General features: G+C 49.2%; 1 protein-coding gene across 2 annotated transcripts in view; it reads left to right on the forward strand.

Annotated features, from left to right (window-relative positions):
- The window catches only part of PREX1 (phosphatidylinositol-3,4,5-trisphosphate dependent Rac exchange factor 1), a 172,707-nt gene that overhangs the window by 76,736 nt on the left and 78,692 nt on the right, over positions 1-17,279 (forward strand). For both annotated transcript variants that reach the window (XM_016143709.2, XM_016143708.2), the window contains exons 4-5: positions 2,277-2,381; positions 10,452-10,553. In XM_016143709.2, the coding sequence (XP_015999195.2) occupies positions 2,277-2,381; positions 10,452-10,553 (207 nt within the window). The remainder of the gene's footprint in view (positions 1-2,276; positions 2,382-10,451; positions 10,554-17,279) is intronic.

Here is a 17,279-nt window from a genome sequence, read left to right on the forward strand (position 1 = left end):
GATTGTTTGGTATGTGTCAGGGTTGTTTGTCCCTGACATGTGTACACTTTGGATAATTGGGTACAGTTTGGATAACTCTTTTTGCCTATTGATTCATTTTTGTTGATTGTATTTGTAGCTAATACTTTCAGAGTATTTAAAAATATTCTATAGTATATAGTGTGTACCAAGCACTGTTCTACTCATTTTACATATATTGTTATTTAATTTTCTAGCCGCCCGAGTAGTGGGGAAGGGTCTGCTATTATATCCATTTCATAGATGAGGGAATTGAGGCATGAGGAGGTGAAGTAGCTTGCCCAGGGTCACCCAATACTTAGGGAGGGTGGGACTGGGTGTCCAACCCAGGCCATCTGGTTCTGGAGTCACCGTGCACTTCATCATTCTGCTGCAGCGCCCCTCGGAGTTTCGTCTATGGATTTGTGGCTCCAGATTTGTACCCATTGTCTTTGCCTCCCCCTCCCATCCCCATCCCCTGCTGTGGCCTTGAGCTGGACCTTGACATGGGAGTTGAGAGAGATCGAATCCTGGTTCTGCCACTTCACGAGGAGTCAGACCCTGGGCTCATGACTTTTCTTTGGTTTTCCCATGTGTGAATGGGTCGAATACGTTAGGTTGTTAGGAAGAGTGAATGCGTTCACCCTCATTCTGGGAGAAGGGAGTGTGGGATGTCCTGAGTGCTCAGTATACACTCTGAGTTGGCCATTGGCTCTGACTGTGAGCGCAGTTCTGCTCAGGACGTCTGCTCAGCTGGTGCGCACAGAGCCCCTGGGGTGAGATGGGTGTGTTGAGGCGGCTGATTGATTCTGAAACTGGTTTTCCCTCCTCTTTGGTTTCTTCTTTCCTGTAGCCACCACTGGCAGGACGGCTGGGGGTTTGTTTAGAAACAAGATGAGCTGCTCTGTTTTGCAGGCCCACCTCTTCCTTCCTTTGCTGCTTGGGGTCTTCTGCCCATCCCCCAGACCGAGGTTGAGGCCCTTCAGCCCTTCTTCCTCAGTGGCCTTTCCCAGGACATCCTCGTTTGGGGTTTGGCAGGTTGGGAGGCAGTGTTTTGTGGAACCGAAAATGCTCAGTGGAGAGCTTCCTGCTAAGAACACCTCTATCCCTTCCAGTTCCGGAAACCTTGACTGATACTTATAGACCTGGTGACCCACAGGTGACCTCTAGGCTGAAAAGAGTCCAACTTTCATCCTAGGGGCATCTGGAGGTCAAAAGAGCCTTAGGACTCCAGAGCCTTATCTAGACTCTTCTGGTTCATATATGCAGGGCATTGCACATAGGAGGTGTCAGAGTTCATTTAGTTAGCAGGTATTCATTGAGGGTCTTCTGCATGCCAGGCATTGTGCTACGATCTGGGGATACTTCAGTGAATGAGACGGTCATATTCACTGCCTTCAGGGAGCTGACTTCCAAGTGAGAATACAACGGATAAATAATCTGGATAATTCCAAGTTGAGAGAACACTATAAAGAAAATAGACAGTTGGGTGGGTGGTAGTGTGAACACCTGGGTGGCTACTTTAGCTACAGTAGTCCAGGTGGCATTTGAGCAGGTGGCATTTGAGTTCAGACTTGAATGCTGGCAAGTAGCCAGGCTTGGGGGAAGATTGTTCTAGGTAGCGAGCATGGCAAGTGCGAAGGCCTCGAGGTAGGAACAGGCTTGGCAAATTCAAGGGGTAGATAGGAGGCTAGCGAGATGAGATCAGAGGAAGGCAGGATCGCATTATCTGACCCTCGAAGGTCTTAATTAAGTGTCAGATTTCATTCCTAGCATAATAGAATACCGTCAGAGGGGTTTAAACAGGGGCACGACACAGGCTACTTGTGTTTCAGTAGTAAAGTGGCCCTTAACTACATGCTGGACCCTCACATTTTAACCTCTTTAATCCTCATAACAACCCCACGAGTTGGGGACTTACAGGTGAGGTAACCGAGGAACAGGGAGGGCAGGTAACTTGCCCAAGTTCACAGCTGGAAGTGCAGAGCCAGGGTTCAAGCCCAGGCCACCTGGCTTGAGTCTGTGCACTCGACCCTGGGCCTTGCTGCTTCCTGAGAGGGTTACTCAGGCTGCCGGCTACAGGACTGGGGCAGAAAAAGTGGAGGCTGAGAGGCCTACCATGAGCTGGAGGCACTTTACCCAAAATTTCTCCTTCCGTGTACTGTTGCAGGGACTAGTGTAGTCTGTCCCTCCTAAGCCCGCTGGGCCAGCCATCGGCACATCTCAGAGCGTCTGCCTGCCCGCCGTGACCTCTCTCAGCCTCTGTTCTTGTCTTGCAGAAGGACAAGTTCTGCGTGTACGAGGAATACTGCAGCAACCACGAGAAGGCCCTGCGGCTGCTTGTGGAACTGAACAAAATCCCCACTGTGCGCGCCTTCCTTTTGGTAAGTTTCCCCGTCACCTCTGTGCCTCCCTGCTGTTTGCTTCAGCCTTGCGAGTCCCTGGGCACGAGAGAGCTGCGTGCCGATACCTTCACACTGACCCCTGCTGCTGACCCCTTCCTCAGCTAGGGTGACCTGTCTAAAGCAGGAGCCACCGGACGTTCTCGTAAAGGGCCAGCCAGGTAGTGAGTACTTTTGCCTTTGCGTGTCATGCCGTCCCTGTCACAGCGACTCACCTCTGCTGTTATAGCACAAAAGCAGCCATCAGTAATGTGTAAAAGAATGAGCATGGCTATGTTCCAGTAAAACTTTATTTATAGAAACAAAACAGGCAGAGGGCTGGATTTGGCCCCAAGGCCAGGTTTCCTAATTCCTGGTCTAAAGTTGTGATCCTAATAAGATGGGTAGCAATAGTAGTAATAACTGTATTATTCAGATTATTGAATTAATTATAAGTGAAAGAAAATCTGATTAAAACTGGTTTAAGCAAAAAAAAAAAAAAAAAAAAAAATCACTGGTTTACTTTCCTGGGAAGTTTAAGACCTGGAGGGCCTCAGGCACAGCAGACTCTGGGTGTTCAAATGATGTCATTAGGAATGTGTCTCTCGGCTCTGCCTTTCTTTATCCTGGCTCCATTTCCAGGCAAGTTCTTCCTAAGTTGTGGCCCGATGGCTACCAGCAGATCCTCCCCACCCTGCGCCGTCCCGATAGTAAAGCAAAAACCCTGTATGATACTCATTGGCTCAGCCTGGCTCGTGCCCTCGTCCCTGAACCATTTGCCATAGATGGAGGAGCTGGATGGGGTTCTGATGGGTCACTTATGGAGCCGGAGGGCAGGGTCAACTCCATTCATGCCACAGGCCCTACGGGTGGGCTGATCCTTAAAGGACAGTTGGCTTGCACTTGTGGAAGTAAGTTGGGAATGGATATTGGTCAGGCAAAACAGTAGGCGGCCGTCCCTATAATTGCAGATGGCTTCACTTTTTTAATAAGACAGGTTCTCATTGGTGATCTCCTTGGAACTTCACCAGCCTCAATCTGTTGTGTGTGAGTTAAGATATACATTATCTGCAGACATCCCAAATAATAGGGGTTTAAGTGGGGTAGGCACTTATTTCTCTTTCATGTTAACAATGTGGATATAGACAGTCTGGGACCAGTATAGAGATGTCAGAGTTGGGGGCCAAGGCCCTAGGGTGTCTCCTCCTTCATGTGGTCTAAGACATCTCTTACACTTCCACACTGTAGTAGGGTGCAAGAAAGGTGGCAAGGAGGGGGTGCCCTTCTCCTTTTAAAGGTACAACAGGAAGTTGCACACATCTCTCTGCTCACATTCCATTAGCCATATTTAGTCACATACCCACACCTAGCTGCAAGGGAGGCTGGGAAATGTAGGCTTTACTCTGGGCAGCCATGGGCCCAGTTGAAATTCTGTGGCCGTGGAAGATGTTAGAAGACATCGCATAGCCTTTGCCACAGATGATTTTGATGAGTTCCAAGATATTAAGTGACGTTCTAAGAGTACATAACTTGAAAAGCGATCGAGCTTCGCATGGGTTCAAATCCTGGTCTTTCACCTCTGAATCCCCTGCTCGTTTGGTTACAGATCCCATCTCACCCCCTGCAATTCTGTTTTATGTCCTGATAGCACGTACAGAATTCACACAGAACAGGTAACTGATACATAGCATTAGGAGTGTTTACTATGTGATAAACTATACAGTAAACATTTTTTAAAATTTTTTTCTATTTTATTATTAGTTTCAAGTATAGACATTGGTTAGACATTTATATAATTTGTAAAACTATGTAATTGCTGTTTCTCTCCTCTGGCTCTCCACCTAGTCATTACATTAATGCTAACTGCGTCCCCCTATGCCGTGCTCCCCATCCCTGTGACCATCTGTCAACTACTAATTTGTACTTCTTTGCAGTAAAATTCTTTTTTTCCTGTTTTAATTTTTATTAGCATTAATTTGATGCTAAATTTACTCCCAGGCCATAAGTTTTTGTTTCTGGGATATCTTTCTCTTCTCTGCAACCTCCTCTTCTGGTTTAGGAACCGTCTGCTCTTTCTCAGGGAGGATCATCTCAGGGTGGTGGGGGGAGCGCCTGTGGGGGTTCACCCACCCACGAGCCCTATATGTTCTGCACTGCATCTCGGGAGCTTTGTTCACCTGGAATGTGCTCAGAGACGAGACGGTCTGCATCTAAACCTTTATGTCCCGCATCACTCTGCATTTTTAAGCATGTGCAGCAAAAGTTCAGAACTCTTTATAGGCCACCAACCCTGTGTCCAGCCCCACTGTTTGGCCCGGGCACACCCACCAACTCCACCATTGTCACAATGGAATGGCACCATTGCTTCTGTAAAGTGACTTCCTTCACATACTTGGTGGCTTTTCAGATATGCATATTCTCGATGGCCTGGGCAGTTTCACGAGCATTCCTAATGTGAACACGAAGATTCGAACCTCTTGATTTGCATGATCTCGTGGGGTTTTCTGAGTCAAGTGAATAGGGAACTGTCTTCAGAGGTCACCTCAGGCCACTTACGGGAAGAGCTGCAGTAAAATTCTTGATTGCACTTCTCCCTAATGCACAGTCTTCCAACAAAGTATTTCCAGAATTTTCATTCAAAGTGCATATTTCCTTCACTAGTGAGTTCTTGTTGCTTGGCCCACTTCCAGTGAGCATCTGAGGAAAGGCAGGTGGTTGACTGATTTTCATTTTTGTTACAAGTATCTCGAGCATTCGGGATTGATGCTTTTCACCTCTGGTAGCTGCATCTTTATATTTCTAGTTTTGCACTTATATTCATACAAGAGTCTGGGCAAAAAGCGAAGATAAACTCACATAACGCGAGACCACACACACGTCCACGTTTCTGTGACTGACCTGTTGACTTTTAGGCAGCAGCACTTAGCGATGCTGCCTAGGATCTGGGCCCTCTGGCCCTCTGGGGGTGTCCCCTTGAGCACAGCTGTGTCTTGGGAAGCAGGAAAGTGTTATCTAGGGTGTGGGAAAGGGAGGGGCCTCTGCTTTTCTTTCCTTCCGTCCTCTCTCTCTTGCAGTCGTCCTGGTGGACCAAACTGTCATTTTCCTCGTAGCAGCTGGGCCGGGCCGACTTGGGCAGCGGGGGGGATGTGTGGGGTGCCAGCGCATGTGCCATCTGTCTCCCTCCTAGCTGGCATCTCCCAGCTTTTGACCATCTGCAGAAAAGCCGTCTCGTGTCTATCACAGATTATTAAGGCGTCGGGAACAGAATATGGCTTTCCATTCATGATGTTCAGTGGGAATTCCATCTTTTTGTGCCTCAGTTTTCTTGTCTGTAAACTGGGGACCATTTAGTTATTTGTTCATTCAGCAACTTCTTATTGAGCACCTACTGTGTGGTAGGGATCACTCTAAGTGTGAGGATACAACAGGGACCAAGACAAGACAAGTCTCTGCTCTCATGGAGTGGCTGTTCAAGTAGGGGAGACATATAAGTTCTCTGCAGGAAGTGAAGTCAGGATGTTCTGAAGGCGTTAGGGTGGTGGCTGCTGTTTAGACTGGTCTTTGAGGAAACAGTGTCTTGGGTGACATTGAAGCAGGGACCTGGATAAAGAGAGAGCGGCAAGGGGTATCGGCAGGGAAAGCAGTTCCAGCTAGGGGAACAGTAAGTGCAAAGGTCTTGAGGTAGGAGTGTGAGGACGAGCAAGAAGGCCAGAGTGGCTGGGATGGGTGGAGAGTGTAAGACGGAGAGAGGAAGGCAACGTGGGAAGAAAGATTGAGAAGACAGATGAAGCGCGTTTAGCTAATGGAAAGGCTCCGAGATTTTTACATAGATGTAAAAATATATACACGTATTTTGACTGCAGTCTAGCAAACGTGCAGTGAATGTCCTCACAGCACGACGAGTTTTTACATGTGTGTGCACCCACGGAACCACCACCAAGGTCACGATTTAGAACATTCCTGCCACTCTGGAAGGTTCCTTGTGCCCTTTTCCCAGTCATGCCCCACCCCCTTCCATCCAGAGGTAACCTCTCTGCTGATTTCTCTCACCAAAGGTTGGTTTTGCCGGTTCTAGAGTTTCGCACCCATGGAATCCTGCGGGACGCTTTTGTGTGCGGCTTCCTTCGCTCGGTATAGCGTCTGTGAGACCCATCTATGTTGGAGCATGTGGCAGTGCTTTCACTGGAATTTTTAATTTTAGTCTGAGTGGGATGGGAAAGCCCTGGGAGAGTTCTAAGCAGAAGAATGGCTTGAACTCATTTGCATTTCGAAAGGCTTCCCTTGGCAGTGTGAGGGCAGAAGGCAAGGACACCTGGGCAGGGGCTGGCGTGATCGCCTCGGGAATGCCGTAGCAATGGCCACAGACGGGGTGGTTCAGAACCGCAGAATTTATTCCCTCACAGTTCTGGAGGCCAGAAGGCCGAAATCAAGGGGTCGGCAGGGCCACGCTTCCTCCGAAGTGTCTAGGGAGGAGTCCTGCCGTTCTTCTGCCCGCTGCAGGTGGCCTCAGGTGTCCCTGAGCTTGGGGAAGCATAACTCCAGCCTCTGCCTCCCTCTTTACATGGCCTTCTTCTCTCGTCGTCTTCAGGGATCTTAAACGTCACACAAGTCAGATGATGTAGGGCCCACCCTAATGTCGTATAACCTCATCTTAATTTAAATAATCGTATCCGCAAAGACCCTGTTTTCGGAGAAGGTCGTATTCTGGGATTCTGGGCGGGCTTGGCATTTTGGGAGGACGCTACTCACCCCACTACAGGGCTGCTGCAACAGTTCAGGCAGGAGAGGATGGTGGTGAGGACGGGGCAATGGTTGTGTAAGAGGTGGTTGGCACCTGAGAGAGCCTGAGGGTGTCACTAATGTGAATTGCAGGGTGGGTGGCTCTGGGGTATAGCTGCATGAGTGGAGTCAAAGATGACTCCAAGGCTCTGGGCCCAAGCGACTGAAAGGAAGGAGCTGCAGATCCCCGAGAGGGTGAAGGCTGGGATAAGAGCCAGGTATGAGAGGTACCTAAAAAAAAATGCCATTTTGGATGTGTGACGTTTAAGATGCCTGTTAGACATCCAGGTGGAGCTTTGGGCACGGAATCAGAGGTTTGAGTTCGGAGTTTAGGGAAGGGAGGGGCCAGTCTGGAGATAAAAATTTGAGCATTTTCAGAAGACAGGATGGTGTTAAAGTGATGAGGTCAGCCAGGGAAGAAGCAAAGACCGCAGGGAGGACCCAGGACCGCTCGTGGCATGCTGCCATTAGGGGGTTGGGAACATGAGGAAGTTGACACTTCACCTGAGTCAATTCTGTGAATTAGGAGGGTTTAGAGGGATAATTCTCAAAAGTTCTTTCCAGAGTGCCTGGAGTGTAATCTTAGTAGAATAGTACCCGGTAGCTCTGTGTGTTTGCTTTTTTCTTTTTTCTTCTTCTTCTTTTTTTTTTTTTCAATGAAAACAAAGTAAAATCACAATCTAAGGTATTTGGGAGAAGTGTAGCTGTGGCCGCGACGGTCCTATGAAAACTCTTTGATCCTGGACAGAGACAGGCCCTTCTCTGGCCAAGTCCTGGGGGACTTCTGGAAAGCCCTCCCCCACCCCTCTCTGTGCCCAGAGGTGACATCACCAGGGCAGCTCGTGGGGAGCACTGGCTCGGAGGACAAAGGCCTGAGTGTGAGCGGTGTAGGCCTGGCCCCTCCCAGCTGCCACAGTCCTGATTCCCGCATCGGGGGTGGACATGGGGTGGGAGTGACGCAGCTCCCGACACAGCGGGGCTGGGGTTCTGCTGCTCCGAGGAGAGGGCCATTGAGATCCCTGAAAGGGAGCAGCTCTGAGTCTCGGGTCAGTCTTCTCGGCTGTCTGTGCCAGCTTCCCCATCTGTGAGAGGGAGACAGTGGTTCATGCTTGTCCTAGGGCCGTGAGGACGAATCTACCTATAGCTGAAGCATGAGGCACAGTGCCTAGCGTGTGGTGAGCACATGGTAAATGTCTGGTCTTATTTTCACTTGCGTATAAGAAAGGAATTTGTCTACTTTGTTGAGAAGTTTTCCCAGTGTTTAGAATTGTGCCCACAATGTGTAGTAAGCACACGATGTGTATTTGTAGAATGAATGAATGAATGAATGAATGATAGGATGGAGATCACCTTTCTCAAGAGTCCTGTGTAATTTCCAATCTGCTAGCATGGTATTGAGGAAGAAGGCTAAGACTCATTTATTGCTGGATGTGCTGGCAGTTTGTTCATTCATTAGTTCATCTGTTCATTCATTCATTCATTCATTCATGCGTACATTGGGCACATTGTGAGCCCTAGAGACCCAGGACTGTTAAGCGCATGGTAGGGGCCACAGACATGTAACTCATGATTCTTGGCATCCAAAGAACAGATTCTCAAGTTGGAGCTCCTTGGTTCCAAGAGGAGCCTCTCCAAAGGTGAGACTAATACCTGCATGTGATTTCTAGCCACGTGGAACAAATGACCCACTACGGAAGTGCCAGGAGGAAGGAGTTTTGGGAACTGAGGCAGGGTGGCCGGACTGGCCTCGGAGAATGCTGGCCTTAGGCTAAGGGTGGCCTGGCATCATGGTTCTAAGCCCAGGCTATTTGTCACCCTGCCTGGGCATAGATCCCATCTCTGTTGCTCACGCGTTCTGAGGTCCCCTTGAGGAGAAACATGAAACTTACCAACCTCAGTCGCCTGAGCTATAATAGTGTTCAGTTCCTAGGGAGGTTGGTGATGAGGATTTGAGCCCTCGGTGTATCATAAGCGCTTAGTGTTAGCTATGGATGACGATAATAGTATTTTTATTATTATTGGGGGAGGAAAAAGCATTTTAGGGTTGGAACATAGAATACGCTCAAGAACAGGGTTGGCATGAAGGAAGTTTTGACGTGGGTGGGTTCAGGTGGACGTTGAGGTGACCGGTATGGCCAGAACCCAGGTAGGCGAGGGTATTTGACTCCTGACAGAGTTGCAGTCTTTTCTTTACAGGCCAAAATACAGGTATTCCTGGGACAGCACTCATGTCCCTGCCTTCCAGGTAAAGAAATAAAACCTTCTCTGCAACAGCTGAAGATTCCAGGTTTATTTTCGGAATCCTATAACCCTCCTTCTGGGGTTAACTCCCACTAGAACCTGGTCCAGAGTTTCTTTCCATTCACGTCTCTATACTTTACTGCAGACGTGATCTCCGTGAACGATGCCTAGTTTTCTTTTGTGTGGCTTTAAAAGCTTTAAATGAATTATTATGGTACATAATCTTTTTTTTTTCTCTTTTTTTGCTCAAGGGTGTGTTTTTGAGGTTCATCCATGCAGCTTCTTGTAGCTTTAGCTCTCCTATTTTGACCGTGGTGCAGTGTGCCATTGCATAAATCTACTGCAGACATATTTATCCATTCGTCAGTTCATTGAGAGATGTAGGTCATTTCTCATTTTTTGCTATTCCAAATGAGGCAGTTTTGAACATCCGTGTTCTTTTTCCCTGGTGTATATGTCTAAAAATTTCTGTAGATCAGAGTTTGGCAACTTTCCAGTGAAAGACCCAATAGTAAATATTTTAGGTTTTGTGACTCTGTAGTCTCTGTTACAGCTACTCAGCTCTGCCGTGATCTCTTGGAAGGAGCCATAGTTGATATGTAAACAAATAGATGTGGCTGTGTTCCAATAAAACTTTATCAGTCTGTGGTCATGCTACCTTGAACAAGTCCGATCCCATCTGATCTCAGAAGCTAAGCAGGGTCGGGCTTGGTTAGTACTGGGTGCTGTAGGTGTGAAAAATAAAAAATAAGGGATTGTAAGCTGATAAGGTCCTTGCAGGTCAACCAAGGGTTGTCTCGCTTTTAAAAAAACAAAAACAAAACTTTAATTATCAAAATAGGCACGGGGCAGGATTTGGTAACTCCTGATGGAGGCTCTCCTTATGCAGGGTTGTAGAACATGCACATTTTGATTTCTCCTAGGTGTTGCTAAATTCCTTCCAAAGGCTATAGCTGCATCTTAAGACTATTTCCCATGGTTATTGAGGGTGGCTCCGTCCCTTTGCTGTCCTTGGTGAGTGTTAATGAAGGTCGGTCTCCTGTTTCTTTGCAGAGCTGCATGCTTCTGGGAGGCCGGAAGACCACGGACATCCCTCTGGAGGGCTACCTGCTGTCCCCAATTCAGAGGATCTGCAAATACCCACTCCTCCTCAAGGTAAGACCTCCATCCATCTCCTTTCCCCATATTCGAAGTGACAGAAAACACAACTCTTGGCTTAATCATAAAATAAAACTTGTTAGTTCAAGTAGCTGAGAAGTCTGGGGCAGTGTCGGCTTTGGGCCAGGCTGGACCCTGTGAGGACTCGGCCTCTTTTTCCTTTGTTCAGTTCTGCTTTCTAATAATCAGCCTTATTTTCAATGTGGTAGCAGAGGGCTGTAGTTACTCTGGCCTCACATCCTCTCAAGTTCAAGGATAGTGGGAAAGAGTGAACCTCTCTTCTAGTAGCTCTGACAAAAGTCCTGAGAGTGACTTAGGCTTTGGCCATCTATGGCCAGGAGAATGTGATATTCCAAATGGTTTGGGTCTGAGTCATGTGCTTTAAGTTGAACCAGGGACATGAAGCCTTTGCTTGTGCCATTTTTTTCTCCTTTCACATGCTTGGACTTAGGCTTTACCCCAATCACTACGAGCTGGGCAGTGTTGGGCTCTGATAGGCTGAGGCATGGCCAATGACAGTGAGGACAGTGTCGTGTTCTTATTGGCTAAGATTGGGGTCATGTGCTTCATGCCTGAACCAATCACTCTGAGCATGGGATCTCTAATTGACTTAGACTTGTGTCATGTGCTCCAACCTCCCACCAATCACTGGATCTCACAGACCAAAAGCCCAGTGATGGGGATGGATTGGACCCTTCTCACCAAAATCTGAGCTGTGTGAGGAAGAGGATGGGTGGATGCTGGGTAGGTCAACCACAGTATCCACACACCTGCTGTCTCCTTTGCTGTCCAGCCATCTCTGATTTATATCTCTTTTGCTGTCCAGCCACCTCTGATTTAGGATTGGTGAGGTAGATCAAGGGAAGATTTGCTGCTTGTGTGGGGACCCAAACAGTCTTGATTTTCAGCCTCAGAGCCAGTTTCTGGGCAGATCCCCACCATCTGCTGCTCCCAGCCCAGGGTTTTCTGCCCTTGGAAATGGCAGCTCTTTGTCCTGAGCCTGCCCTGGCTCCATCCTCAAGGCCTTGTATCTGGCAGCTGTTCCTGGGGTCCCTACTGGTGGATTAGTTTGGCTGGTGGGGCCTCATTCATACACCTGCTCCTTGGAGTGACACGCATCCTTGCACCATGAACTAGAAGGGAGCAGGAAGAGGAAGGGTACCAGGGAATTCTTAATTCTTGAACTTGATTTTCTGCTGGAGAAGGTGGATGAAACTTGAGCTTTTAAGCTGGACCAGACCCTGGGGCCATTATCTTGGCCTGTGAACACACGCCTGTAATGAATCCAGTTCGGGGAGGTGGGACACAGCTCTCCCTGTACCTCCTCTGGCCTCCTGCTGCGTATCCCTCCCAGGGATCTCAAAAGGCCTTTCTGCATTTGCCCTTGGAGCTGCTTGGATCTTTAGGTGGATGTTAGCAATGCCATACGTAGCTCAGCTCTTCAAGAAGCTCTACATGGAACATGTAAATTGGGAGCCTGTGGACTGAACTGGACCTGCCCATATTCTTCATGTGATGATCTGTTTGGTGTGTCTTCCAAATGAGAATTAGTTGCCAGCATTTAAGAGGTAGTATTCTGTAGTGATTTAGGGCAGGGACTGGCCAAACTGTGGCCCGTGGACCAAATCCAGCCCATGGCTTGTTTGTGTACAACCCATGAGCTAAGAATGGTGTTTACATTTTTTAAAGGGTTGTTAAGAAAACATCCCCTCTCCCCCCGCCAAGAATAGGCAACAGAGACCGGATATGGCCAGTGAAACCTAAAATATTTACTATCTGGCCCTTTGTAGAAAAAGTTTGCTGGTGCCTGGGTTAGAGCCAGGCTTTGCAGCCGTAGGCTGCTTGGGTTTGAATTCCAGCTCTCCCATTTCCTGGCTATGTGACTTTGGGCCAGTCACTTCTCCTTGCCTTAGTTTCTCATCTATAATACATAGTTTGTATTAACAGTGCTGATAGGCTTGTTATGATGATTAGACACGTATTTACTCAGTTCTTAGGGCAACTCGATGAGGTGGGCACTCTGATTAGCGCCATTTCAGCGATGAGGCAACCGAGGTACAGAGAAAGGAGTGGCCTGTTCAAGGCCACACATTACGTCAGGGAGAGGGATTTGAACCTGGCGGTGGATTCTAGGAAGTCAGGACTCTGTTTCCTAACCCATCGGCTCCACTGCCCATTGAAAAGCACTTGGAGGAGTTAAGCTGCCAAAGTGCTGGGTGATGGGGATGTTGACCTTCTCGGCTCCCTAAGTGTGGGTCCGGGAATGTTAGTGGCCTTGTGTTTCTTGGCTCAGTGGCTGGTCTGCTCCTTCTTTTCCTGGGTTTCAAAACCATGAACGTATGACCCATTGGAAGAACCTCTAGCTCTAGCCCCAAAACCCAGCCTAAGTTCCCCAGGTGTTAATTCTTTGGTTTCTAGGTCTTGGGAAAGTCTGGGATCCCAGCAGGCACTTGGAATGGCAGTTTCTGTAATGTATTTTAGCAGCTATGTTGGACTGGACCTGTGGGACCTGTGTGTACAGGTGAATTCTAAGCTCTCAGTGTGAGGTTTATATGTTTCTGAGGCCTGCTCAGCCCCGGAGACCACAGTTTGGTCTGATGGGATTTCTGGTCCCTAAATTCCCAGAAGAGTAGAGAGAGGGACAGAACTGTGTGGTAGCCAATGGAGAATAACAGCTCACAGGAAATGATGATGAAGGTGGGCTGTGGATTTGCTGTCCTGAGCAAATGGCTCTTTTCAGGCCCTGTTTCCTTGGTCTCCAGCTGTGTTTATCTGAGACTCAGCCCTGGGGGACCAGCCAGCAGGGCCTTAGATTCATGTGGGGGCATGCCACACTGCCCTCCTGACAGAATTGCTCAGTGTCCTGGCCTTTGGCACCCACAGCTGGAATGTTTGCATCAGAAAACAGCTGGGACTGAGGGGGAACTCCTCAGATCCCTCCTGACTTCCTCCTCTCTGTCACATTTTCCAGTGGGTTTTCAGAGACGATCCCCTGAACTAGGGGCAGTCCTACCCCTCCGGTCCCTCTAATTCTGACGTCCCCATGGCCCTCTGAGCCCCCTTGTTTGAGCCGAACAATGAATTGAGCAGGCAAACAGGAGCGAGGAGCCCGGGGAAGAGGGAAGAGGCGAGAATGAAGGCCTCTTTGGGAACAGCCCCAAAAAGCTGAACTTGAACATGGCCTAAGAATAGCTAGAACATTCTATTTCGGCCTTAAGCCCAGGCCTGGGATAGACAGTTGACATTTTCAGGCTTTGTTGAGTTTTCCATCGACATTTTCAGGGATATGGTTCAGGTTTGGAGTAATGCCCCTGGTGCTCCACTGGCAGGTGGACTATCACTGAACCTTTTAGTAGTTTCCTGGTGATGCACAGATCTTATTGGGGTCTTACTGTGTGCCAGCTCCTGGTGTGGCTCAAGACCCACAGTTGTGAACAAGACAGACCCAGTCTCTGCCCCTCAGCGTTTCCGGTCTTGGAGTGGTCCCCACGAGGGCCTGGTGTGTAATGGAAGTAGATGAGGCAGGCAGACTGAAGGGTGCATCTGTCCAAAAGGGGCAGCTGTCACTCCAGTCCCCCTGTTCCCCTTTGCCTCCTACCTGTCTGGCTCCTTCTTCTCGGGCCCCTTTGCTGGTTCCTTACTTCGTAGACCTATAAACCGTGTGTAGGTGGGCTCCAGGCCTCTGTCCCTGGGTCTTCTCTCTATCTAGACTCGCTCCCATGGTGGCCTTCTTCACTCCGTGGCTTCCTATTTTTTTTAAGTATATTCAAAAGTTGTGCAATCATCATCATCATCATCACTTTAGAATGTTTTCATCACCCCCCAAAAGAAACTTTGGGCCCATTGGTAGTCACTTCCCTTTCTGTCATCCTCCCAGCAGCCCGTCATTTACTTCCTGTCTCTATGAATTTGCCTGTTCTGCACATTTCATACAAATGGACTCGTGTAATATGGAACCTTTTGTGTCTGGCTTCTTTCACTGTTTTCAGGGTTCATTGGCATGGTAGCATAGATCACAACTTCATTTCTTTTTATGGCTGAATAATATTCCATTATGTGGATAAACTGCATTTTGTTTCTCCATTGATCTGTTGATGGACATTTGGGTCGTTCATATTTTCTGGCTGTTATGAATAGTGCTGCCGTGAACATCCGTGTGCAAGATTTTGTGTGGATAGTCAGTCCCATGGCTTTAATTTAAGCTTCATCTCTGTGCCAATGACTTCCAGCCTGGACCGTTCCCTTAAACTCGGCTTTCCCGCTTGGGTATTTAACAGGCCTCTCCTGCCTAACATGTCCCAAACCAAATGCTTGGCTCTTCCCCTTCCCACAGGCCTGTCTCCCTCTCTCCTCTTACCTTGCCTCTTCATCCTCATCTCCATAAATGGCCTCTCTTCTCTGTGGTTGCTCAGGCCAAACCTGGGCGTTATGTCTGACCCACCCCCACATCCAGTCTGTTGGGGAGTCCTGTTGGCTCTGCCTTCAGATCTGTCCAGAGTCCAGCCCTTCAATTCCTCTACTCCACCCCTCTCCTGGGCCACTGCCACAGCCCCCATTGGGTCTCCCTCCCTGCCTCTACCCTTGTCCTCTGTAGTAGTGGTCCCTAACCTTTTTGGCATGCTTCTACCATAATCTAATGCCTGATGACCTGAGGTGGAGCTGAGGCGATGATGCTAGCCTTAGGGAGCTGCTGCAAATACAGATGAAGCTTTGCTCACTCGCCTGCAGCCCATTTGCTCTGCGGCCCAGTTCCTAATAGGCTGCAGATTAGTGCTGGTCCACAGCCTGGGGTTGGGGGACCCCTGCTCTGCAGTCTCTTCTCAACTCAGCAGCAAGACCTAAGTTAGTCCGTATCACTTCCTTACTCAGAACCCTCCAGCAGCTCCACGGTCACTCAGATCACAATCCGAATTCCTCGCCGTCGCCACCCTCGAGGCGCTGCACATCTAATCCTTGTTTCCTGTCTGACCGCCTCTTCTCCTCCTCTTACCCGCTCTGTGTTCCAGCTACACCTGCCTCCTAGAAGTTCTTTGAACACAGCAGGCAGGTTCCTGCCTCGGGGCCTTTGCGCTTGCTACTTCCGCTGTTTGAGACCTCATCGCCCCAGATGTCCCGAGGCTCACTCCCTAATCTCATCCGGCCCCCGCCGCTTGGATTTCTCCTCCCCGGAGAGGCCTTCTCGGACCACCCCGGCTGCGGAAGGGCTGTCTCTGCCATTCTCTCTCTCCTTACCCTGCTTTTATTTTTCTTCACAGAACCTCTTGCAGGCTCACGTTCTGTTCTCTCACTCATGGTGTACGGATTAGTTTTCCGTCTCTTCCATTTAGGACGTCAGTTCCATGAGGGCAGGGATTCGGAAGTTTCCCCCGGAAACTTCCCCGGTGCCCAGGTCGGTTCTTGGCACACAGTAAGAGCCTCCTCCTCATTGAAAGACTATGAAAATGACATTCGGTGTTGCCAACTGTTTCTGAGTCTAGACATTGGGACTTCTACATGAAAGCTCCTGATGACCAAATGTCAACTTGATTGAAAACTTATCAAACATCCAGGGGCCAGACAGGCCACGTCCGGGGAGCCTTCTGGGGTAGCTGCACAGTGGGTGTGTGTCAGGGATGATTTTGCAGAATGGCTGCTCCGGGTATAGCCTGTGGGCCCCACCAAGCCTCTGGTGTCCCGTCAATTTCTCACGTCCATCTGTGGGTGATGCAGTTGTCACCTACACTCAGTGCGATGGCCTTGCCATTTCACTGTTACCTCTGTCCCCTTGGTCATCGGCAGTGTGGTGCCCCTGGGGATGGACGTGGTCCATCACGAAGGAAATATTGGAATCCGTTCTTGGTGCAGGGGATGTGTCCTACTCACCATCCTACAAAGGATTTTAGCTGGTACATGAGGAAACTCTATGTGGGGTGGATGCAGTGGGGGAGGGGACGGGACAGCACTGGACACAGAGAGTCACACAGTGGACGTTAGTTACTTAGCACACTCCTTCCGATCTTCCTGATAACCTCCAAGAAAGAGCCACAGTTGGTGCTACAGCATCTGGGGTTTTTGAAGCCATTCATTGATTCACTCAGCAACTATTTATTGGGAGCTGTTATATATCAGGCATTACACTAGATGCTGGGGATACAGTGAGCAAAAACCGCCCACGCAATAAAAACACAAAAACCCTACCTCCGTGGAACTGATATTCTACTGGGAGGAGGCAGACAGCACATAAATGCATAGGAGATGTGTAAGCTCATTTAGATGGAAGGGGCGCTGTGAGAAAGAAAGGTGTATCAGGCTGAGAGGGTTAGTAAGGGCCAGAGCGATGGCCTGCGAAGGCGATGTTTGAGTAAAGACTTGAAGGAGGAGGGGGGCCATGCAGGTACCTAGGGGAAGAGTCTTCCAGACAGAGGGAAGAGCCAGTGCAAAGGCCCTGAGGCAGGAATGAGACCGAGGAGAAGCGAGGGGGCCATTGTGACCGAAGAGGAGGATACGAGGGAGGGAGCAGGGGAGCCAGGTCAGGGGGGCTGGTGGGGCCAGAGTGTGCAGGGCCTTCTGGGCCACTGCAGAGTCTTCGTCTTCTCTGAGTGAGGCAGGCACCGTGAGAAGGTTCTGAGCAGGGGAGGGGCAGGATCTGACGTAGTTCTAGTTTGATCCCTCTGCTCATGTGTGGAGAATGGACTGTAGGTGGTGAGAGTGGGGGCGAGGAGACCAGGGAGGAGTTGGCCTCAG

This window comes from Rousettus aegyptiacus, unplaced genomic scaffold (assembly GCF_014176215.1).
Source record: "Rousettus aegyptiacus isolate mRouAeg1 unplaced genomic scaffold, mRouAeg1.p scaffold_m13_p_12, whole genome shotgun sequence".
Lineage (NCBI taxonomy): Eukaryota > Metazoa > Chordata > Mammalia > Chiroptera > Pteropodidae > Rousettus > Rousettus aegyptiacus.